This window comes from Salarias fasciatus, chromosome 13 (genome assembly GCF_902148845.1).
Source record: "Salarias fasciatus chromosome 13, fSalaFa1.1, whole genome shotgun sequence".
In the NCBI taxonomy this organism is placed as follows: Eukaryota; Metazoa; Chordata; class Actinopteri; order Blenniiformes; family Blenniidae; genus Salarias; species Salarias fasciatus.
The window spans coordinates 16,708,098-16,732,154 of NC_043757.1; the positions used below are offsets into that span (position 1 = coordinate 16,708,098).

Consider the following 24,057-nt stretch of genomic DNA (forward strand, 5'->3'; position numbering starts at 1 on the left):
AGCTGATGTGGTAGACCGAGTTAAAGTGTCCCTAAATTTATTCAAATATTAAGAAACATAAGGGTTTGTTAGCTTTTACTAATTAAAAAGGCTATGCACGCCATTTACTAACACTCTTCTTTTCCATCTAGTGCTGTTTGGAGCAATAAATTACAGCGATCAGTGGTTTTAACTTTGAGCATCCTTGGGTCCAGATTGTGACTTTGAGCGTTGAGCTGTAAAACACTGCAGTTACACTGTTTGTTGTGATTCTGTGCAGCAAAGTGAGCATGAGTCTGCTTCCGACTGAGTGCAGGTTATTGAGTCCCTCAAGGCAGCTCTGAGAAGTGTCAGCAGCCACACTGTGGCTCCGGGTCTCATTTTGACTGTGAGAATCATTCATCACAGGACGGACGGACAGATCAGGACCTCCGCGAGCCTCTGTGTCTCCACCAGCTTCACTTCTGCCTTCCTCTCCATCTTCTGGTTCCTTTCTGTCTGGCACCGACCCAGCGCCTCCACAAGCACCGGACAGGATGAAGAAGCACACGCACCGATCAAGAATGATAACTTGAGGACAAACATGAGAATCTGATTAACAGTCCACACCTTCCTGGCGTTCTGGGAGGGAGTTCTTTCGAGGTTTCATCGACGGAAAATGTGACATGATTTAACAAAAGGAGGAAGGCAGTGGAATATTTTAATTTGAAGTGGTGTCATTTTTTTTACTTTTGGCAGGAGAGCAGCGATAAAAACTTGAGTGGCTGTTACTCAGTGAGTGATTCATAAGAATGCATCAAATACTTTGACTTTCTATATTAAAATCATTCAGCATTTGATACATGATTGAAACAAGTGGTAGAGTTTGAACTAATCTTTTGATTGTGGGTCATTTATCTTATGGATTCATTGAGTTTTTGAGGGCACTGTGTTGCATTGTGTTGGCCTCGTTGCCTCAAGGCTCACATTTGCTAAAAATCCTTTGTGTGTGGAGTTTGCACTTTCCCCCTGTGGTATGTAGGTTTTCCCCTTGTCCCTGAAGTACTCTGAGTCTAATATGTTAATTAATACACTCCATTGATTACACAACATGCACACCGTGTAGAATTTCACTTCTTATGGGAGCTGATTTTAACAACAAACCCAATTGGACTATACACCACCACAGAGCGTAATGCGCGTCACTGCGTCGCAAACAATCAATCACAAAGCGTGCACGCACAAATCAGTCGGGAGGAATTATGTCACCTAACGCCGGTGTTATTGGCAGTCAGCCTCTGACCAGTTACAACGGACTACCTCAAATAGATGTGGTTTGTCCATACTGTTCACTTCAGCTGAGGTAAAACTGTAAAACTCTTCATCTTAGTCTCACTTGCTGCAGTTTTTATGCTCCTGATGTTCAGTTACATCCAGCAGCAGACACTACCAGTCCTTCAGCATCCCGTCAAAGCCATGTCTGCTGAAAATTACATCTGTCTCCCATTAAAATAACATTTTGATAATGTCTGATTACCTGACCTTCTACTAACTGATCTAACTTCAGCTGAACTGACTGAGGGAATCAGACTGACCCACACCATGCTAACAACTCGCTGTCAATTAAAAAGCAATATGCACATTACTGCACACTGATGGAACACTCTTCCCCTGATTTATCTGCACCCAAAGCTGCTCGTAGCTCTCACTCACACATCAAGACATGGCTGCCATGGAAGGAGCTCCGTTTATCCGTTGGGAGCAGTTTGGGGTTCATTGTCATGCTGAAGGACACTTCAACAGACTGACAGACAGAGGACAGATCTGCATGCCGCCATGATTAAACCTGGAGTTTGTGTTTTAACTAGCCTGTACAGAAAACAAACCATAACCATAAAATTTATTTGAAGCCAAATTTTTTTTTTTTTTTTTTTTCATCAGAACTGAATAATTTCTCTGCTCTTAAAAACTTAGAGGTCAGTAAAGTTAAATGGGACATTCTAAAGGTAATTTCTAACACTTTGCTCTATCCCTGATGCCATCATTTTGTTTTTCTTGTGCTTAAAAGCTGACTTTTATTTATTACAGTCACTTTTCTGTGACACTAGTACGAGGGGTCACCTCAGTCTAACTGCAAGTGCTTAATTTATTTCAAGAGTGATAGAAAAAAAAAAATCAATGTTAATGTGGATTGGCCACATCACAGCCAGTATTGGATCTGGTTATAGTAATAAGGTCAGCATTGAACCGAGTCCTGATCCGGCGTGTTGTAGTGGGTCATCTGCAGTGCAGATAAATGTCACCTTTCTCAAAGGGTTGTGTGTTTTCGCCATTAATGAAACGCTTCTAGTATTATATCAAAATTTCCAAAGTCTTTGCCAAATACACCTTCCTGATATGTTTTGCGCTATTTTTCAGCTCAAATTCTTCAGAGATTTTGTGTCTGAGCAAAAACATATCAGCTGTGCCAGATGTGGCAGCCATGTATTTCATCCCAACTGAAGTATTTCCCTACTGCCCCGAATTGCATATGCAATGCATCTTATAGCCAGATTTCACCTCCAGGCCATGTGTTGGGGTCCGCACGTGTGTTGATTTTACACTCATGGGAGATTGCCACATCTGTGAGTTTGTCCACAGTCGCTGCTGGGTCAGACGCCTCACTTCCCTGTCATCGCTGTTCTCCTTCTCCCTCCCATCGCTCTTCCTCTTCTCCTTCTTTTCAGGATTTCTGTTTTTCTCGCCTGCTAATTATTTGTGATTTACTTTTCATCTTTGAATTCGATGGTGCTGATTCTTCCCCCGGTTGTCTTTTCAGTCTTTGTCCTTCGTGTTCCGTCCTTTTCAACGCTCCCTCGTTTCCTCGTTCCTCTCCCGGCGCGCCCCCTTCATCTGTCTTTTCTACATCTCCCTCTTTGTGTTTGCCCACTTAACATACAAGGAGCGCTCCTCCATCCTTTCCCCCCCGTTTCCATTTCTCATTCCCCTCCTCTTCCCTCCCTTCACTCAGTCCCATCACTGACCCAATTAAGCATGGGGAGGGACACAGCAGGAGGAGAGTGACGGAGGTAAGGCGAGAATGAGAGAGAGAGAGAGGGAGGGAGAGAGAGAGGACAGAGTGGAGAGAGTTTGAGAGGGCTGGAGGGAGTCAGAAAACAATCGCCACCAAACTGCCAGGACGCACAGCGGATGGTCCGAACTTCGCCTGGAAACTTAAACAACCTTTGACGGCCACCGAGGAGATGGGGGCGGCGTAGCCGGCCGACGCTCCCGCCGCCACACACTCTTGGAGAAGAAACGAGGAGAATAACAATCTACCTTCAGAGAGACAAAAGCGGGCGGAGAGTTGGGATGGCTGAACGCCGGAACGTAGAGGGAGACTGAGGGGAGGGAGTCGAGGGACGAGACGCGACTGTGCATCCCTGGCTGGGAACTGGGGGCGGGGTGGGGGGGTGGACGTGGTTGCCCAAAGGCGAACCAAGGATTTCTTTTTTCTTTCTTCTTTTTCTGTGACCAGACTTGAAGAAGGGCTAAATGATGTATCTGTTCTTTCGAGAGACATGGGAGGTGGAGGGGTTGCAGACTGTGGGCATCCTGCTGGTGGTCTGCAGCTCCCTCAAACTGATGCACTTTCTGGGGCTGATCGACCTCTCCATGGAAGGTAAGGGAGACGGAGGGAGAGCACCAGAGGGAGTCGGAATGAAAGATTTGAGGGGAACACGGCAGGATGAAAACTCAGCTGACAGTTGGCGTGCGCGCATGCGTGCACGTGTGCAACGGCATTGCTTCACTTTTTTCTAAACTAGTTTTCTATATGTAGTGTTTTTTTCCTGCTATTTGAGGTGTTCAACTCCCCTGCAGGGGAAAGTTGAAGCAAGGACATCTGTGTAGATATTGTGTGTTGTGTGAGTGGTGTGTGTGTGTGTGTGTGTATCCAGACATGCTTGAGGGTTGTATGAAATGAATGAAGTTGTGTATCTGTGCCTTCCTCTGTTCCATCTTTAACCAGATTGCTCGAATCGTTGCCCAATCTCATGAGAAAATAGTCGATCAAAAGCAATTTTAGCTGATATTTGAATAAAATCATGACAAATGACACGTCGGCAGATAATTCAACACAAGTTCTTGAAGCATACTATAAATTTGAAACAAATGTGTTATTTATAAATAAAGCATGGAACCATAAAAAGAAGTATAACATAAAATCAATGAGAAAGTCCAACAGGTTACCCCCTGAGGAAAATACCGTTACTACAGCACCACCGAGATTCCCTGAGACGCACAGTCTCTACTAAAAACCTGACTTGTGTATTAGTGCCAAAGCTTTTAATAAACACCAAGATTTATTTATTTTGGGGAATTCAAGAACACTGCTCTGATTTTAAGCTTTGGTTTTTTTGGGTCTTCTTTGAGTTTCCCAACTCCAAACAAGTGTGACGCTCATTAGGGGCAGGAGAGGCAGAAGGCGACAGCAGGTAACATCCCCAGGACTCGTTTGAGAAGTCAGACCTGCAGAGAACCGACTGAAATCAGGTGGATGCATTGAAATTCTGATTTCACGCTAATATTTGCATGACTGTGTCTTTTCATGTAGGGGAGCAGAATTTCTCATATGACTGTTAATCAGTGTTGCTCCTGCTCAGCTGGTCCACATTTCCAAACTGGAACTGAAAACTGTCATTTACTTTTCGGTTGTCTTGACCTCAGTTAAACGATTACATGGTTTTGCTGTGATTTAAAATAACTTCAGCTCTGATAACTTTCTGAAGCTTTTTTTTTTTTTTTTTTAACATTGCAAAAAAGTGTTTCTATCAAGCTAAAAATAGTTTTTGTTTTTTGCTCTGTCAGTCTCGCCTCGGGGAAACTATTGAACTGTAGCTTCCCGATCACGGCACGGCATGGTGACTGTGACTGTCGTAAAGCTGCGAAACAACTGAAGAACACAGGTGGAGGGCACAGGTTGTTTGTATTCTCCTGCCTACTTGGGCCAAAGTGAATGAATTTCTGTTCTTTTTTTGGTCTCTTTTGTCAGTGCTGTTCGAATAAATACAATTTTAACTTCAAAGATTTGAGAGAGAAAAAAAAAATTGATAACATATTTTTTTTCCAAAAGCATGATGGGTGCTTATTTTCATCAAAGGCTGTTTGAACAATAGCATTGTGTTTTGATGAGAGGCAGCATCAGTATTCAGCACAGAAGTACTTATTTTTTACCATGAGGAAAATGGATAGATCATGTCACTCCCACTCAGACCCGCAGATTGATACAAACAAGCATAGATCTACAGATGTTCTGGTGCAAATTCAGGTTAATCCTTCAGTGATCAAATATGTTTATTCCAAGAGAGACTCGGCCATGACAGCTGAAGCACATTTACTCAGACGTCACAACAAGGAAGAAGTTTCAGCAGCAGCAAAGGACAAAAATAAAGAAAGAGAAGAGATGGAGGAAAGGGCTGTGAGACAGCAACAGAGGAAAAGGTGTCTCAGTCCTAAAACAGGCACATCTAATTATTGACAGTTTCCACCAGATTCTGCTTTCATGCTTCCTCACAAGTATTTCAGGCTCGGTGTTCGTTGCGCAGCATAAGGAACTAAGATTCGTGGTTTCTGTTTGCTTCTTTTTAATCACTCTCTGTCTAGGCCAGTAGTACAAGTCTCTAATACTGGCTGCTTATTTATTTATCAGCAACGCACAAATTCTCAGATGGGATGCTTTGCTTTACTGTAAATTAAACTCATGGATGCTGTAGCCGATGAAACGGTGACCTTTCAAGGTTGATTTCAGGTCAGGGTCGTAAAATTTGGTAAAGAATACAAAAGACGTCTTTTGGAATAGTTGACGGTATGTTTAGTATTGTTTTCTGGAGAGATGGCATCTCATTGGTCCACTAGATAAGATTACACACATATAGACCCCCCGGGAAAGAGGGGTCCGCTCACTGCAGCTGGATGGATGAGTCTGTTATTAGCTGGACGTTGCGCTCACTTTGATCTGGCTGAGAATGAGGCTCGGCGCCAGGACGAGAGACAACAGGCACTAAGAGGTGGGATAGTGGAGCTCCTGTGATCGTGGCCTTCATCAGACTGCTGGGGTCCCCCTAAAAGGGGTTATGGGCCTGTTTCCATGGAAACTCAGAGGCAGGTCGCTGCACATTGTTTTTCGGTGTCACTCTGTGAAGCACGAACTTTGTTTGTTTGGAGCTGAGCTGGCAGACATGATGGACTCCGGTTGGCATCAGTTTTTATATTTCGCGTATGATCTCCAGAGCTCGCTCACTGCGGCGCGGCGACACGACGAAAGCTGCTGCCGTTGTCCCCTGTTGAAGCGGGACTGGTGGTCTCCCTTTGCTGAGCCAAGCTAGCAGGCAATTACCACTTCGTCTAAAACAGCATGAATCAGTCTGTTGTGGCATCTGCTCTTTGCATGTAGTGGGCATGTGTGTCTGAAAACAAAGCAAATCACAGACGTGTGTGTGTATCTAACTTTTGCACTATGGTTGGCGATTGCAGGGAATCCTTCCACCAACCAAAGCAAAAAAACCATAAAGCAGCGATTCCTCAAGCTGCTGCCGTGCTGCAACCCCACGACTGCCCCCTCAATCAGTCAAAGCAAGTGCTTCTTCTCTTTCTATACATCCCTTCTGTCTTCTCCACACACCTCTCGGGGAGTGGGGGAAATCGGACCGTTTCTGGCGGGGATGCTGTCACGTGGACACAAAGCCAGACACATAAATACGGCTGCTGGCCTGCAGACTCCACAAAGTCTGAAACCTTCTGTATTGCAGCTAATAGGTCAGGCCTGGCTTTGTGTTTTATGATTTTAGGTCTGTGGCGTAACCCGGGGCTGGGAAATATGTGCAAGCGTGCCATGCTGTGGAGATCTACGGGAATATCTGTTGATGAGAGTCTTTGAAAAAACACTCCTCCTCACCTTTTTCACAAATAAACTTAATCTTCTCAGCCTCTTTAATGTGTTTGAATTTCTCACAAGGCATCGAGTTATAGGATTATTTTAATGTTATATGTTTTGGTTTGTGATGAAGAACAAAGGTGTTTTCAAGAAACAGCAAACATATGGAAATCTAACTTCATTTCCTTTCCACACAGTCCTGCATGAATATTTTTGTAAGATTAAGAACCTATTAAAATTGTTGCAAATGAAGGAAATACCATTTCTCAATGCTTCCAACAGTTTTCAGTTGAGTGCTCTCTCTCATGAGGGCTACAACTGAACCTCTGTCAGCTGTTGAATGGTTTCAATCCAGAGTTGAATTTGCATTAAATTAATTACATTTTAATGTTCGATGTATTTGTAACCTGTAGTTATAAGTGAAAACTGTGATTAACTTGTATTTCTATTTCTATTGAGTATGTCACAGAACAAATCTTCACAAACATTTGTACATTTTGAATATTTGTATATTTTTTCAAATATAATTTAACCTTCTATTATGCAAGTGGTTATTTTTAATGAGTTTTAATTTCATCCGGTTTCTTTCAAATGAATAACTGTACATTACTCAATTGAATAGTTTTTAAAACACAGAGATGGGTGATGGTGCTGTATGTTCTGGTTGAGCACTTTCCCCTTCCAGGCTGTCCACCTGATCGGGTCTTTCAACACTGAAATGATATGAATAAACTGGATAGAGTTGTCTGAGCAAAATATTTTAAATACTGAATGACTGTGAGGTTTCAAACACATACCCAGTGCTTTTATTGTGTAATATTTCAATATTTAAATACACAATGAGCAGTATGTGAAGAGGTCTGCATGCACTGATTTCAGAAGCACTGGTCAGGGGTTTTCCCAGTGATTAGGATTTCATTATGGCAGTGGTTGCTAACGTACGTTTCTCTGCCTCCACAGACAGCGTAGAAGATGACTTTGAGTTATCCACCGTGTGCCATCGCCCTGAAAGCATGGACAAGCTGCAGGAGCAGACCAAGTTCACCAAGAAGGAGCTGCAAGTCCTCTACAGGGGCTTCAAAAATGTAGGTCTGGCAGGAGCGAAGCAGACCGTGCATGAAGATTATCAACCCGAAACATCTTGTTGTGGAACTTAAAAGCTGTTTCAGTTTGGCTGGAGCTGATGTGACCACACAGCCTGGTGTGTCTCCTTTGCTGGATGGGAATTAATGAGCTTTCTCAACCCGCTTTCTGTGTCCCAGGAGTGTCCGAGCGGTGTGGTGAACGAGGAGAATTTTAAGAACATTTACTCCCAGTTCTTTCCTCAGGGAGGTGAGTTCGCCGGCCTTAAAACCTGAAGAAGTCCAACTGAGTTCATGCCTAAATTTACATAGTCTTTTTTTTAAAAAAATATCTTGATCTCTTAATATATATTCAAAATAAATGTGAACCAGATATTGATTTGGTAAAGGGCACACAGCGTTTTATCATCACAATGAAATGGATTTAATTAACTCATTATAAGTCTGAACCGCACGTGCACGGGAGACAGGCAAAGCACTTTCTCATTCCATGATATTTAGGTTGATGAAATGTTAACTACTCGCCTGCAGTTGTATTTGAAATTATATTTATATCCGCGCTATATTTAGATAGCTCCTAATCCTGGCTGTTCAAAGGCTCCGCTTCATGCTGGGAGGGCACACAGGTGACTGTAAATCTCCACTTTTGCAGATTCAAGTATGTATGCACATTTTCTGTTTGAAGCCTTCGACACTAATAAGAACGGCTCCGTTAGTTTCGAGGTAAGCTTTATTCCTTCTCTTTTTGAGTGATGAAAGCCGATATGAGCCACCAGTAGCCTACTGTATCCGCAAAAACGCACAAGAGATTAAATTGTGATCAAGATTTGATTTCAGTCGCTGACTTCATTTAAGAAATGTCAGAAGAGTGTCGTCACCGTTGCTCCTCTTATCGCAGGACTTTGTATTCGGTCTGTCTATCATCCTGAGAGGGACCATTAACGACCGGCTAAACTGGGCGTTCAACCTTTATGACCTGAACAAGGACGGCTGCATCACTAAAGAGGTAACGCACCCCACGCACAGTTTCTCTGAAGATCGTCAGTTTCTCCATCATGTAACAGTATTTTAAGACTGTATGATTTTTTTTCTCTCCTTAACTTTTCCAGTTTGTTAACCATACCCTGTGGTATACAGCACATATGCTTACATAACACTCATATGGCGATCTTGACATTGCAGCTGAGGTCCCAGATTGCTTGCCATGATGGCGATGTGGCTTACATCCGTCTCTTCATACTCTTTATGAGCCGTTTGTAATCAGACTGGCACAGAAAATGGCTTCTCACCTCACTCACATTCTTCAGAAGGTCTCCTGACAGGAGGTTGAGGGTCTCCAGATTTCAAACTGAATGGATGAAGCCTACCTCTGTCCCTCAAACTGTTGAAGAACTCAGCCATCCATCCATCCATCCATCCATCCATCCATCCATCCATCCTCTATGCTGCTTTATCTTGTTCAGGATCACAGGGCACTAGAGCCAAATGCTGGAAACTGGAGTATCCAGACACACACACAGAACATGCAAACTCCACACAGAAAGGCCCTGCTGATGTCTGAACCTGTAACATTCTCAGTGGCAGCGACAGCACTAACCACTGCGACCTTTGAACAACTCCTTACAAATCAATATGTTTGGCCGCTGTTACCTCTGTGTGTGTGTGTGTGTGTGTGTGTGTGTGTGTGTGTGTGTGTGTGTGTGTGTGTGTGTGTGTGTGTGTGTGTGTGTGTGTGTGTGTGTGTGTGTGTGTGTGTGTGTGTGTGTGTGTGTGTGTGTGTGTGTGTGTGTGTGTGTGTGTGTGTGTGTGCTCATTTACATGCACGTGTGTGTATTTTCTATGGAATGTTTTTTCAGTGTGTCATCACTCAGTGTGGTGCAGATGAGCAGAGCCCCATTTCATCTTACATACTTGAGTTCTTGTAGCTCAGTAATTAAGATATCAGTTTGCAGCACACTGATCGGACATTTTTATTCAGGCAAAGTAAAGAGATTAGGAATGTGCTGTGTCTTTGCTTGTCTGTTTTTTTTTTTGTTTTTTTTTAAGTTTCTCTGTGACAGGCCTGGGATTTTTTTGTGCCTTTGACCTACATTCTATTTTTTCCCGTTTGCCCTGAACTGTACAGGAGATGTTAGACATCATGAAGTCCATCTATGACATGATGGGGAAGTACACATACCCCACGATGCAGGACGATGCCCCAAGGGAACACGTGGAGAGCTTCTTTCAGGTCAAACCCTGCAGGGTTTTCATTTTTATCATCTAAAGTACAAGTCAAAACACAGCAATAGTATTTACAGAAATATAAGAAAGAAAATAAAGTCAGACTTTGGCTGCTGTTTCTCTTTCAGAAAATGGACCGGAATAAAGATGGGGTGGTCACCATAGAGGAGTTTATCGAATCATGCAAAAAGGTAAGATGGAAAACTTGATTTTGAAATCCTAAAGGATTGTTGAAACATTTTTATCATTATTACTACATTGCACATGTTGCTAAAATAAGGACTGTGCTTCAATTATTAAAAGGTTTTTAGTCACTCTGCAGAGAATCTCTGCACCAGGCCTTAAAGTCATCAATCTGTGTTTATTGAGAGGCTTTAAATATTATTCTTGGTGAGTTTTTAAACCCTTTATGAAGCACAGACGGCTCGAGAAACATGCTAAATTATGATAAAAGGCCAAGACTATTCCCAGTGTGTAAGGTATTTGGGTTAAACCAGAACAGAGGTGCATCTTCTGACCCGAGCCTTATGTCTCCATCCAGGACGAGAACATCATGCAGTCCATGCAGCTGTTTGACAACGTCATCTAAAACTCTGAGCCTGTGAGGACACTGGCACCCAGGAGGGCACTGAGTGTGAAAGAGGAATCCAGACTGAACATGAAAGAGAGTATGTGAGTGTATGTGTGTGTGTGTGAGTGTGTGTGTGTGAGCGTGTGGTCATTTTGAGTTGCGAGCTTGCGTCTATCCTGAGAGCTGTGAATTGGGCGGGAAACAGAGAGGTCCTCGCCCTCCTCCTGGACTCCCCAGTGGCATTTCTCCAAGCAACGCTGGAGCTTCCCCGACTCCCATCCTCATCATGCAGAACCTTAGTTTTATCCCGGAGATGCAGACAAAGGCGAGCAGTAGGCTCACGGTCACCGGCACATTCAGCACGCCCCACCTGTTTTCGTTTCGGATTTGCTACGGTTCCTGACGGACCGTCACGGCGTCCTCTGGCTGGACTCAGAAGGGAGGAAGTCGCTCCACCTAAGGTTCCCTTCCCTCCTTTTCTCAGCGATGGCTTAGATTTGGATTTGCCTCAGCGCGTGTGGGCAACACCTCCCTGAAGCCGTTTAACAGTGCTGCTATTACCCCCAACTATATAAATAGAAACGAATCTACGGCCACCTGGCGGACGAGAGAGAGAAAGACACTTCCCGAGGGAGCAGTCAATGAATGAGATCCACGAGAGCCCGTTTTGACAGACGGACGACGGAAGGCGTCATTTTCCACGAGGAACTGATTTTCAATATCGCATGATGTCACTAATATCTAAATATGTATTTACAGAGATACTCCAAAGTCTGCTCGTTTGTCCGCTGTTCCTAGCCATTCACAGGTGCCTCACCCTTTTGTGTACGTGTGTGTGCATGTGTATCAGAAAGAGATGTCATCTATCTTACCTGTGTAAGACCCCAGTGGGACACCGCCAACCTCCATCCAAGGGATTCTGGTAGAAAAACTCCTGGCCTTCCAAACTATTACAGTCCTAGAGATAGTTGTCTATTGACTGTTGTACATTTTCTAGCGTTCCCAGTGATGTGATATTCGGCAGTACAACATGGTAATTGCACTTTAGTTGATGAGCTGTTATCGATCATCACAGCTTCTCTCAACACAAGACTGTCATACCACTGTGGTACTTGTCTATCAATATACAATCAGTGGGGAATTTATTAGATTGCAGATCGTACTTGTGAACTTCTTGTGATTGGAAATGTCCTATGGTTGTAGCAGGAAAAAAAAAAAAAAACCATCTCAAATCTCTCATGTCATTAAATTAGGCCCATTCAGTTTCAAAGAGGCATAGAATGTTTGTATCGTAAATGAGAAACATGGTTTAGTTGTAGTTTGTTTTTATTTATTTACATGTTCCCCTTCACAACTCTGACTCCCAATTCTTCCTCTGCCTCTCTCTGTAACACCAAAGAGAAGACGTCACATAAAGACACTCTGTTAGGATAAAGAGCCCATTTGTGGGTGAAGAGAGAGGGAGAAACTTTCAAATGAGTTGGAAACGGGGGCAATCAGAGATAAATGGATGCAGACGCACACGGTCCAGATGAAGAGCTCATATTCGGTTCTGAACCCACAAAAATGATTTTATTTTATTTTATAAAACCACTTATGAATTTGATTCTTCTCATAATAGTTACTGGTAAGAGCACCAGACTAACCCGGGCTGTGATCAAATCAGCTTCAGTGTCTTTGACTAACATGAAATAGCAATAATGTTTTCCACTATAATTCCTCACCACCCATTCATCCACTCAGAGCACAGTATAGGGAAGCACTGAGGCCCTGACGAAAATATGCACTTCCAATTTGAAATTTTGCTTTGTTTCAAAGTTTTTATTTTTGTTTTTTTTTTCCTGGGATGAAAAGTGATTTAGCTCTGATTGTTCCTGCCAACAGTTTTTAATTTCACCAATAAGACCTGTCTATACCCGCATGTACTGTGTCTAGAAAATGAAAACCTACTAACTTGTTGTACTGACTGTCTAGTAAGCTAGCCTCAACTGGTTGCATTAAATATTCCAAATGTGTATATTTTGTACAGAGACAATAAAAATCACAGTTACTATGCAAAATGGACCTGAGTGTGACTGTACATGTATTTAATAAAATAAGACAACTCTGAGCAGGAAGAATGTACAAGTCAACGATCAATACTTTATATTTAACCTTTCAGTCCATCATGTCAGCAGTTTATAACTTACATATACACAATTTTACATATAATCCCAGCAGCTCGATCTGATTCTACTAAAAGGCAGTTTATGCATAAACAAGGCAAGGAAGTTTTCATTCGAAACGGCGTAATCAAGATAAACCTGCAGCTGCCTGCAAACTCAGTAAAACCCATCAGTGGTCATGTTGTGGCGGACGCACAACTCCTTTTTGCATGTCTTTCTTAAACTCGGAGCAAAGTACCTCACATAATGTGTCAATCAGTCCATCATGGAAAAACCACACCTGCTTTGAAATCAGAATAAAACTGTCGTCGAATGAGGATAACTCTGCGGCACTCGGCACCAACGTACATGTCCATTCCTCAGATTTTCGCCTTGTTCTCTGAATGCCTTGATCAAAATGACACAGCTGACTCTTATTAGCTCGACGTGCTGCTACCCAGGATTGCATTTGTCCATAAGCCGGAGCTGGCTTTTACTTGGGCAATTTGCGGAGTTCTGCCAGGACCCAAATGGCCAGCGTGAGAAGAGCGACGGAGCCAGACTGGTGGGTAGCTGCGAGCGGAGTGGGAACGTACAATAACAGGGTGCTGATTCCCAGGGCAACCTGAAAAGACAAAAAATACCACTGTTAATCACACTGAAAGGAAGCAGATCTGTTTCTACACATATTCCAGCATTTCCAGCAGTCTACCTGTGTGTAGGCCATTGCTGCCAGGAGACTGATGGCAATCTTTGCCCTCCTCGGTAGCACCATCCGCCGTGAGAACATATAAAGGCCCGTAATTGCTGTCAGTGAACTGATCGCCTGGACAAAAACATTTTACGGCACAGCTCATTACTGTTGCTCTGAATTCACTGAAATATTGCCACCGGCTTTATGCGGGTTTAAGGGTGTTAATTTACCAGAATTCTGTGATCAAACTGCACAGTTGTGGGGTTTTCAAAAAAGTTCTTGAGGGTGGGAGAGAAGGCCAGCAGGTCATCGGGAATCCATCTTTCTCCCATCTTCGGGAAGGAGTTGTAAACCAGCCCGGCATCCAAACCAGCAACAAAAGCACCTGAGGGAAAAAGAAGTTACAGTAACCTAATGTGTACCAATCCCAACACTTTCCTTTTGAACAGCAGGGGGCAGCAGAGTATTTACCAGCTGAGACTTCAAACTAGACCAGGGGTCTGCAACCTGCTGCTCTGGAGCCGGTTTTCACAACATGAAATGTGAATAAAAATTTAACTTGTAGTTATAGTGACACACCACAGTACTGTTCAAAAATGATTAGTTACTCTTGGTTCAAGTAGGAATCAAAAAAGGTACAAGTAACATTGGGGGAAAATAGCTTAAACCACAAGAAATGGGGCAAAAATTAATAGAACAGCTTAAAAACAGGAAATTTCTAGAATTTTAAAAATTAGAAAACTAAATATGGTTGTAAAAAAAAAAAGCATGCAAAACTGGTTCAAAAGAGGTAAAATGGTTAGAACAGCTAAAATTTCAAAAAGTGTCAACAAAAAAAGCCTGAAAAGAAGAGCAAAACTGTTGAAATCAGGTACAAAAAACTTTGAGTAGGTATAGACAAATGTTCACTTTTCTGAACTGTAGTTTAAACGTCATATATACGTCGTAAGATACAGTATAGTTTTGCATGTGCATCAAAACTATAAATGAAACTCCGTGAGCTGCGTTGGCCTCATTTTAAAGGTTAAATGCGCTTTGCAGCTCCAGAACAACTTTTAGGCTCTTCTGGTCAGAAAGGTTGCAGACCCCTAAACTATGCCAAAACAAACCAGTGAGGGGAAAAACCCCATTTTATATCATCCTTTAACAAAGACAGCATGTACCAGACACAGCTTCCTTTTTATACAAGAACTGGCATTTTTATTTTAATGTCAGTTCTTATGGCGACTTGCCAAGAAGTTCTAGAACAGGAGAATGCTGCAATTACATTTATCTTTTTATATCATTCCACATACAGTTATTACAACAGACATCACAGCCTGTCACACAATGAGCACCTTACCCTTTCAAAAGTTTACAAGTATGTTCAAGTTTCATGCCTCAGTAGAGTTAATGGGAGGACCTGGTTTCATAATATCCAGGTCTGGGTAGTGAGTGCTCCTGAAACTGGCCTTCCTCGCATGTTTTCTCCCATGTGAAGTACTGAATCTTGTTGAAGTAGTTTCAAATGTTTTCTCATCTTAACTTTTTCTTTGTTGTTGTTTGTATCCTATACTATCAGACTAGACCATGACCGTTTGTAACTGCTCTGACACATTAGAAGAAAGTTTAAGCACTTGCATTGTCATGCCATGACAACACCTTATTGATTATCTTTTGTACTTTATAACGAGGAGTGCCACCTTCAAACAATGCCTTCACTTTCACATTGCGCTCCTCAGAGAATAAAGCTGCTGTTTTCTTTCCAGCATGTCAGTGAAAAGCTTCTGATATCAACAAGAATATGTGCAGGAGCCACATTCTAAAGAATTTTTTTTTTTTTTTGAAAAATCCAACCGCCTGTATCTGTATCCCCATAAGCTGTCTGTGACATTGTATTTCAAAAGTTCCAACAGTACCTGAAAGAGCAGTGAGGAAGACAAGGGCGCCAGTACCCTTTGCAAACCTCCTGAGCTGCATGAGTTGTCTGGTTTCTGCAAGCTGTGAAGATGACATCGTAGGACAACGTGAACATTTTATCATGCAGGTGAAGAATTTAACTATATGACCAAAACATAAAATCACACACATACAACACACAGCATACGTTATTTCTGCAGGTGCAACCTGTCTGTGTACCTTATGTGCTGGCCGCAACAAAGTGAGTCCAGTCCAGAGACTTGCACAGTAGAGCAGCAGTGCAGAGCCAAGGTGAGCGCTCAGACGATACTGGCTGACCCGAGGGATGTCATACGACTCCGGCTTTTCCTCCAGCCCACTTTTAACCATGTACCATCCCAGGAGGCCCTGAGGGGCGCACAATGACAGATATTCGATAATAATGTAGTGGCAATATTTCAATGACCCTCTTCCATCTCTATATTTGATCTGATTTGATGTTTATTTATCTTGGACATGCATAAAAAAATGTTAGCTTACATTTGCTTCCTCCAAAAAATCATTTCTTTGTATTTCTTTTAAAAAAATGAATTAGTTTTGATATTTGTTTTGGTTCCTCATAGGTTGTCCCCCACATTAACCGAACAGATACTAACACAGAATCTGTATCAACCTACAACCTACCTGAAAGAAGACAAATCCACAGAGGCCGAGGACTTTTCCCTTCATGGAGCGAGTGAAGTATCCTTTCCTCCAGAAGTATATGGTGGGGAGGATGTAGGCCAGCCCAACCAGCCTGCCCCACATTCGATGTCCCCACTCCATGTAGAAAATGAACTTAAACTCTGAGAGGGTCATGTCATGGTTCATTCTGTTGAGAACAAAACATAACAAATACTTCATCTGTGATTTAATGACCCAAACACCACACATCTGAAATATCTACTCAATCACATAAGTCAACTTATAATGATAAAAAAAGAAAATCAGTTTTAGGTTCCAATCAATAGTGAGAAAGTTCATTTCAAATTAAACACAAAGCATAGGTCCTTACATTTTAAATTCTGGGAACTGTTGGTACTTTGAAAACTCAGCCTCCCACTCGGCCTGTGACTGCGGTGGCTTCATCTCTCTCACCAGGTGCCAGTCAACCATGGAAAGCCCTGATTCTGTCAGCCTTGTTGGAAGAAATCAGTAAGGTAAACAGCCATCAAAACTACTTTTCATATACACAAATAAAATATGTTTATGCAGGTTTTACCTTGTAACACCTCCCAGGACAACAGCTCCAACCACAAGCCCACTGCATCCAAGCAACCAGCGACCCAAAATGCGATTTGTTGCTGCATTGGGGACAGTAGCAGCTGCAGGAGCAGATGTCGCTCCAGCCTCCACTGTGACTGTGCTTTGACCTCTCTTTACGAGCCATTGTCGGAGATGCGGAGTCCGCTGCAGCTGTAAAAACAGCAGAGAGAGGGGCAATGAAATAAAACTATACAACATAGCTACTGAATGATAGAAACCGTCGCAATCACTACATGCTTTCAATTTTAAGACTTGTTACACTGATACTAGCAAGGAAGTTTGTTAAATCATCACATGATATTGTCAGCATACAGCTAGCTATGTAACATGAAGATTAAACAATGATCATTTCGCCATATAACCATTTCTGAGCATGCAAACAACTGTAAAAATGCTAAAGTTACTTTTCAATGAATTCAGCCACTCTGACAACCTCATCCAAAGGTTTGTCCTGTGGAAAATAACAGTGAATTCCGCATTCACTATTAAATTAAAGAGTTTCACGAGTGTAAAAGTGCTTTGGAAAGATATTGAAAGCTTATCCTCATCAATAACATGCGACAATAACATACGACATCTGAGTGCATGTTTTATAACCGTGTGAATTTACAGATTACAGCTTTTGCATTGAAAAGGAGTTATTTCATATTGAATACATTTTAAAGAAAGATTATTAGATTAAGAGATGGCTTTTTGTCCTTTTTTAAAAAGATTACAAAAGATCATCATATTACTGGAGGTCGGTGACGTAAAACATCTGTCAACTGATCCGCGTGTACGTGACTGCCACTGCAGACAACCACATCATTAGCCAACCAAAACAAACAAAAAACGACACAACAGCAAAACACAAACAGTTGCAGCCTTCGGAAACATTTTCACATATCATTTTATGGCTTTATTGCTACCACCGAGTGACCTCTTCCATGCTTATCTAACCAGTCAGCTAACATTAGCAGCAGAAGCTAGCTGTACTCACGCCGCTATGTTGAAAACCCTTTCCAACGCTTCTGCAGCCGCACAACACTGTTGTCCGCAAAGATGAGAGTAACATATTTGCGCTCGAAAGGCTACTCGTCTAGTTTGTCCCGCAGCGTTGTTACGAAAGTTTGTTGGTTACGAGCGTAGCTCGTCCCGGATATTTCTGTCTGCCGGAAGAGATTCAACTTTGACCTCCTGACGTCACAAAACCTCTATCCTTTTTTTTGTTAATCTTTTATTTGATTCAACAATAAAATAAATACATAAAAGAAAAAAATAAATTATTTTAAAACGTATGATTTTTGGATAATGAAAAAAAAAATCATTTTTTTTCTTTACTTTTGCGCACGCTTTAAATTTCGGCGTATCCCCCTCGGGCGGTCATACTCTGTATCACTCGACCAGCCGACCTCACCGCCCGCTTCGGAGTCAACGGTGAATAGATTCAACTATCAGGAAAGCGATGGTCCACATGACTCGCTGCAGGATCTACTGCTCTGTGGGTTCTATGTGTGAATTTACCAAGTACCCGTTGTAGAGTTTCTTCTTTGCAGCAACAAAGCTGTGGCTGCACCATAAGCTAACTCTGCTCATTTAGACTGTCACGATGGCAGAAAGCTTTTTAATGGAGGTGTGTGTCGACTCCGTGGAGTCTGCTATCAATGCTGAACGTGGAGGTTGGTGAGAGCTGAGTTAATGACTCCTTTGCGCCTGTTTTCCAGACATATCTTTTTCACCAGCTGGTAGAGCACAGTCTGTGCTTTTGAAGGTGAGGTCAGCGGTTGCTGTCTGCCAGATACCGTAGTCCTTCACAGAAACCATTCCCGAACAGCAGTCTGTCCAACATTAATTAGTGAGCAATCTTTTTTTTTTTTTTTCCTCATTCAGAAGCTGCGGGATACAGAGAAGGTTGGAAGAAACCGCTAATTAAATTAGATCCACATTTACAGAGGTTGCTGAATTCTTCAAAGTTTTAAAGTTTCACTGCAGCACTTGTTTAAATCATATTCAGATATTCTATCAGCATTCTAAGCTTCTGGTTTCCTGTTGTAAAAACATCTTCATGCACTTTCTTTTATTTTGTTTACCTATTTCACCAGCTTAAGCCAAAAATGTCATTCTAAGTTACTCACTGTCTTATGTTATAACTATTACTACTAATATTTAAAACTTTAATGATGCATTTGTATCAACCATCCATATACCACTGATCCTGTTCAGGGTCGCAGCCCCAGAGCCAATCTCAGTTTATGGAAGAAGGCAGGAAACACCCTGAATACAAAGTTCATTCATAGACCTATGGGTAATAGAGCATCACCAATTAACATCAAATCCAAGTGTTTAAATAGTGGTGCACACAGAGAGAACATGCAAACTGCACACAGAAAGACACTGGCCATTATTTGAACCCAGGCCTTCTGGCTGTGAGGCATCCTCCATACTGTAAGTAAGAATTCAGTCATGTAAATGATTAACTTTGCTTTAATAATCACATTATATTAGTGTCTGTTTCAGAGTAAGCTCATATAAATGTGAACAATCTAATACATTTGCTGATGTCCACTGTAAAAAATAACAGAATTCATAAAATTCTTACAATAGTGAAAAAAAAGCCACCATTGAAAGTCTCTTAATCTCAGTCAGAACAACATTCTGTGTGAAACCATTTAAATATATTGGTAATGAGATACTGTTTGTATTACACTGACATCAGCTCGGTTTATTCTTTTGACTCTCATTACATCCTCGTTGTGTCTCATTTCTCCAAACAGGTGCAGGCCGTCTTGAACTCTGTTCCAGTCTTCTGGAAGGAGGACTCACTCCCAGTCTTGGTGAGCAGCACATCTATACAAATCTCTTGCAGAAGCTCTTGATCTCATGCAGAGACCTGGCATGCAATACTTCATCACCTGTCGTCATTTATTCTTTCTCCCTGCAGGTCTTCTACACATAGTGAAACTGTATGTCAAGATTCCAATTTATGTGATGATTCGACCTCGCGGAGGGGATTTTCTGTACTCGGATCTAGAAGTGGAGGTGATGAGGAAAGACATAGAGTTAATGAAAAACCAAGGAGCAGATGGATTTGTGCTGGGAGCCCTCACAGAGGATGGACGGGTAGACACAGAGCTCTGCATGGATTTACTGGGTATTGTTTGTTTTTCTGTTCGATGTATAGATTTTTAAAACCACGAGATACCATCAGCCACGATTCTTATAAGGAAAAAAAATGTCAAGAAAATCACAACAAAAATACATTTAGAAGCCAAACCTTCAGTTTCTGAGATACAGCTGTTTTAATCCATTACAATCCGAGACCGTGAGGAGCATCATGTAGCTCTTGTATGTAAAAAATATTAATATACACAAGTTCAAAAGCAATAACACTCTTGGCTGTTACATGGATCCCAGACAGCTGTCTGGCATTTCGGCATTAATTTATGCACCGCTGGCTCAGATTTAATTACTTGTTGCCAATTAGATTCAGGTGAAATTATCCGTCCACAGAGTGGATAGGTCAAAGTTCAGACTAACAAGATAACTGGAGGCTAGCAAAAAGAGATTTTATTTTGTTTTCCAGCAACAGTTGACCATCCCGAAATTTGTGGACTAAAAGGATTGTCTTTGGGAAGAAAACAAGTCATCTCATCACTGCACAGTGTGTGTAAAATCCCTCCTCGGACGTCGGCGAAGTGGTTTCCATGTCAACAATCAGAACATTCTTTCACCAAAGAGGATTCAGCACAAGATATATACTCCTGATAAGCCTCAAAAACAGACAAGGGGGCATGTAATTCCTTTGAAGTCTAAAATTATACAATTCTGAAGCAGAGACAAACAATTTGGAAAACAAAACCAACCTTCGCTGAATCTAAAAAAAGACTACTCAGATTATCTTATGTAAATCTCGTCTCTCTCTGTCATCTTCCGTCCTCACACTGGTCATCTCATCCCCTCACTCATTTAGCGTTTCCTGGAAAATTGAGGGCAGCTTGATGACTGCTCTGGTGTTTTAATGAGTGTATCACAGTTTCGTTCCCACCTATTTCCATCAGGGTGACGTGTCAGTGGGATTTTTTAACTAAGGTAAAGTCTAGAATCCATCCTCACTACTTTTGACTTTTAGACATTTGACTTCAAGACCTTTCAAAAAGGTTATATTTTATAATCAATGGAGGGATCTTAAAAACTATTGACATTCTATAAGATCACAATCTTCATTGTTCTATTATTTGATGTTTTAAGGGGAGAACATGCAAACTACACACAGGAACGCCCCTTCTAAACTCCCTGTGAGCGAGAGCGCTCGCCAAGCTTCATGTACTTTAGATCGCAGTTACAACATTGTTGTGAAATACACAACACAGATGAATTCCACACAGATGAAGGTCTGTGTGGAATTAAACATGTAATTAGTGACACATTTAGATGTGTGTGTATTCTCGTTAGATATGTGAATGTCTCCAACAGCGCTCAATACAAGCATTTTATCTGCACATGTATGTATGTGACACACATACAGTAGGTACACAATGAAGAAGAATGTTCAGACCTCATTAGTGAATAGCATTAATAGCATTGAACAAAAGAATACTCTTCTCAGGGTCCAGCTTGTCTCTGACATTTTTTTTTTACTTTCTCACCCGCCAGCGACTGCTCGTCCTCTGCCTGTCACTTTCCACAGGGGTGAGCTTTTTTCTATTTGAAATCACTTGCAATTATCTCAATAGATTAAAAATCTTCTAGTGGGATTTCATCATTTTCTATATGTATATTGAACAAATGAGTTTGGGCTCAAGTAATGAAGCGGGTGTTGATCTTACCGCAGCCTTCGACATGGTTCACGACCCAGCGGTTGCTCTGGAGGCTCTGGTAACGCTGGGGTTTGAGCGTGTATTGACAAGCGGCTGCGACAGCTCAGCTTTGGAAGGACTTCCTCTCATCAAAAGGCTCATTGATCAAGTATGTATTCACTGACGCATTGTGTCCATGTTTACATTCAGTTTGACTGCGGCTCTGCAGCTTGGTCGTCGTTCGGTCATTCTCACGTCTTCTTTCCCCCTCGACAGGCTAAAGGGAGAATCACCATCATGCCAGGTCAGTGCCTTTGAACCCTCGTTGCTTTATTCATACAGCGCCAGCATCGTTTGTTCAGTCGTCTGCCTCTGTGTTTACAGGAGGAGGTATCACAGAAAGGAACCTGCAGAGAATACTGGAAGGGTCAGGAGCTCAAGAGTTTCACTGTTCGGCCCGCTCCAGTAAGGACTCTGCTATGAAGTTCAGGTTTGTGTTCAGCCTCAACTTAATTGTTAAGCTATGATTTGTCTTTTTTTTTTTTCTTTTCTAAAACCCATTTCATGATATTTCCATGTGCAGGAACACCTGTGTGATGATGGGAGCTGCTTTCTCAGCGCCTGAATATGGCCTCAAGGTGGCAGATGTGAGCAAAGTGCGTTCTCTGAATGCAATAGCCAAAAACACCTTATGAACCTACACTTGACTATCATGTTACCTCATAGGAAATCACTGTGTCGATGTCGTGAGTTACAATTCTCTTCAGCAAATCTGCAGAAAAATAGTGTTTCTGATGTTGGACCTCAGGGGCAGAGCAGTCTGTAGAAGTATCACAGAGCCGAGGGTGTGAATAATTGACGTGTCCTATTGTGCAGACCTAGAAAGCCTTTCGCTAACGCCTGTGAAAGAAAATAGTTGGTATTTGTACATGTGTAAAAGGTAGTTTATGTGTACTTTGCTCTGTAAATGTGTTCCTGCCTTTATATACAGTATGTAATTCTGAGCTCAGGGTAAAGAGAGAGAAAAAAAAACAAAACAAACAAACCAAAATAAACAATTATCCTCAATGTCAGGTATTTGAAGGCCACTAGTTAACTTGTGGTATGACAAACACTTCAGATTATGAAGGTACTCATGAATTAAAAGGTAACTGAAAATATAAAGTACACTTTTTTTGTCTAAAAAGGATGAGAAAAGGAGTAGAACCCCAAAACACTGTCAGACCGCAAAATACTGACAATACAATAGTTGGAATACATCTCAAAGATTTCCTTACACATTCACTGCTTTCTCTCTCTCTCTCTCTTTTTTTTTTTTGATAATGTTAAATCCCAGCTCATTTGGTTGTTTTTTTTTTCCAATATATTTACAAATCATGAACATGTGATCAGTTTCTACATGAATGACCCTGTATGAACAGACAATAATTCGTTGCACTTGAGAACTTCTTTCTACTGCTGTTGGTTTCCATTTTCTGCAGTTTTTGATAACATCTACAATGGGATATTTGGTGCTAATTCTGCCCTTCTGTAATTGATTATCTTGCAAATAAAAACCTGATTTGATCATTTTTTTTCCTACAATCTTAAAATATTGATCTCTCATCAGTGTGCATTGTTTTATTGTACTTTTTTCTCAGATGAGTCTTACTCTCTGAATTAGTCTGTGATTGCATTGCTTCAAATAATAAATCATGCTGGAGATTTTTCCTTCAGTCTTTTTGTTATATAAACTGGATGATATCAGATCAGGTTAAAACAGGTCTCCATGTTAAAAAATACTTAAAATGGCTTCATGTTGTTATAAAATGTTCTCCTACAGGCAGCAGTCATGTGACGTCGAAGTGAAAAGTTGGAGAGCCAATAAACCTCGCTGTCATTAAGTACAGTTGATCACAAGACAGCCACTCTGTCTCTGGTATTGAAGATACACGATTATGATTTACAGTGTGTTCGTATCTTGTTTTTAGGACGAAACTGTCCAACATGCTTAACATTGAGGATTGAATTATAACAGGTCCGAACAACCAGATACCATGAAGTTTGTCATGGGTTCTCACATACATATACAGTATTTTCTCTCTCACAGACATTGTATTTTTACACACTTACTGTACATTGTTGTGGCACATAAATATATTGTCGCTCTTACACACACACATTCTCCTTTCACATACATATATTTTCATTTTTGCGAACACATGCTTTATCTTCTCACATTCATACATTCTCCTTAATAAATATGCATAAATGCATATGTACAAGGAAAATATATGTACGTAAGAGAAGAATGTATGTGCGTGAGTGAGTATAGTGGAAAATGAAGTTGGTCTTCAGTGGTCAGAGGTAATGCATGCATGGTCACTGTCACATTTGCATGATCACGCTGATCTTCAATCACTCTTCATATTCTGCATGCGGTTTCAGTTACCTTGTTTTCTTGTGGTGGGTTAGACTAATGGTTATCTATAATAGGTCTCTCCTGTTGCCCTGGTGTAATTTCATACCTTGATC

General features: G+C 41.6%; 3 protein-coding genes across 9 annotated transcripts in view; 2 read left to right on the top strand and 1 right to left on the bottom strand.

Annotated features, from left to right (window-relative positions):
• The window catches only part of LOC115399856 (Kv channel-interacting protein 2), an 84,898-nt gene extending 73,750 nt beyond the window's left edge, over window positions 1-11,148 (top strand). For 3 of the 5 annotated variants that reach the window (XM_030107492.1, XM_030107491.1, XM_030107490.1), the window contains exons 2-8: window positions 7,832-7,956; window positions 8,134-8,203; window positions 8,606-8,676; window positions 8,852-8,959; window positions 10,079-10,183; window positions 10,305-10,367; window positions 10,718-11,148. In XM_030107492.1, coding sequence (XP_029963352.1) covers window positions 7,832-7,956; window positions 8,134-8,203; window positions 8,606-8,676; window positions 8,852-8,959; window positions 10,079-10,183; window positions 10,305-10,367; window positions 10,718-10,765 — 590 coding nt within the window. In that variant the 3' untranslated portion in view covers window positions 10,766-11,148. Of the gene's footprint in view, window positions 1-3,485; window positions 3,620-6,471; window positions 6,571-7,831; window positions 7,957-8,133; window positions 8,204-8,605; window positions 8,677-8,851; window positions 8,960-10,078; window positions 10,184-10,304; window positions 10,368-10,717 lie in introns of those variants that run through there. The other 2 variants (XM_030107488.1, XM_030107489.1) reach the window with 2 other exon arrangements.
• Window positions 11,149-12,547: 1,399 nt separating this feature from the next.
• cox15 (cytochrome c oxidase assembly factor COX15) lies at window positions 12,548-17,923 on the bottom strand. Of its 2 annotated transcripts, none has more exons than XM_030107487.1 (9): window positions 17,748-17,923; window positions 16,725-16,915; window positions 16,518-16,640; window positions 16,148-16,334; window positions 15,704-15,871; window positions 15,484-15,565; window positions 13,816-13,970; window positions 13,604-13,717; window positions 12,548-13,516 (listed from the first exon to the last, which is right to left on the bottom strand). In XM_030107487.1, exons 1-9 carry the CDS (start codon window positions 17,820-17,822, stop codon window positions 13,385-13,387), a joined length of 1,227 nt encoding a protein of 408 aa, XP_029963347.1. In that variant the 5' UTR covers window positions 17,823-17,923; the 3' UTR covers window positions 12,548-13,384. The 2 variants fall into 2 exon arrangements, with proteins under 2 accessions (XP_029963347.1, XP_029963346.1); XM_030107486.1 differs by having other exon boundaries at window positions 16,725-16,918.
• Window positions 17,924-18,175: 252 nt separating this feature from the next.
• Window positions 18,176-23,238, top strand: cutc (cutC copper transporter homolog (E. coli)). Of its 2 annotated transcripts, none has more exons than XM_030107494.1 (8): window positions 18,176-18,430; window positions 19,522-19,581; window positions 19,689-19,898; window positions 21,401-21,436; window positions 21,579-21,712; window positions 21,820-21,847; window positions 21,928-22,033; window positions 22,127-23,238. In XM_030107494.1, exons 1-8 carry the CDS (start codon window positions 18,412-18,414, stop codon window positions 22,236-22,238), a joined length of 705 nt encoding a protein of 234 aa, XP_029963354.1. In that variant the 5' UTR covers window positions 18,176-18,411; the 3' UTR covers window positions 22,239-23,238. The 2 variants fall into 2 exon arrangements, with proteins under 2 accessions (XP_029963354.1, XP_029963353.1); XM_030107493.1 differs by having other exon boundaries at window positions 18,179-18,426.
• Window positions 23,239-24,057: the final 819 nt, after the last annotated feature.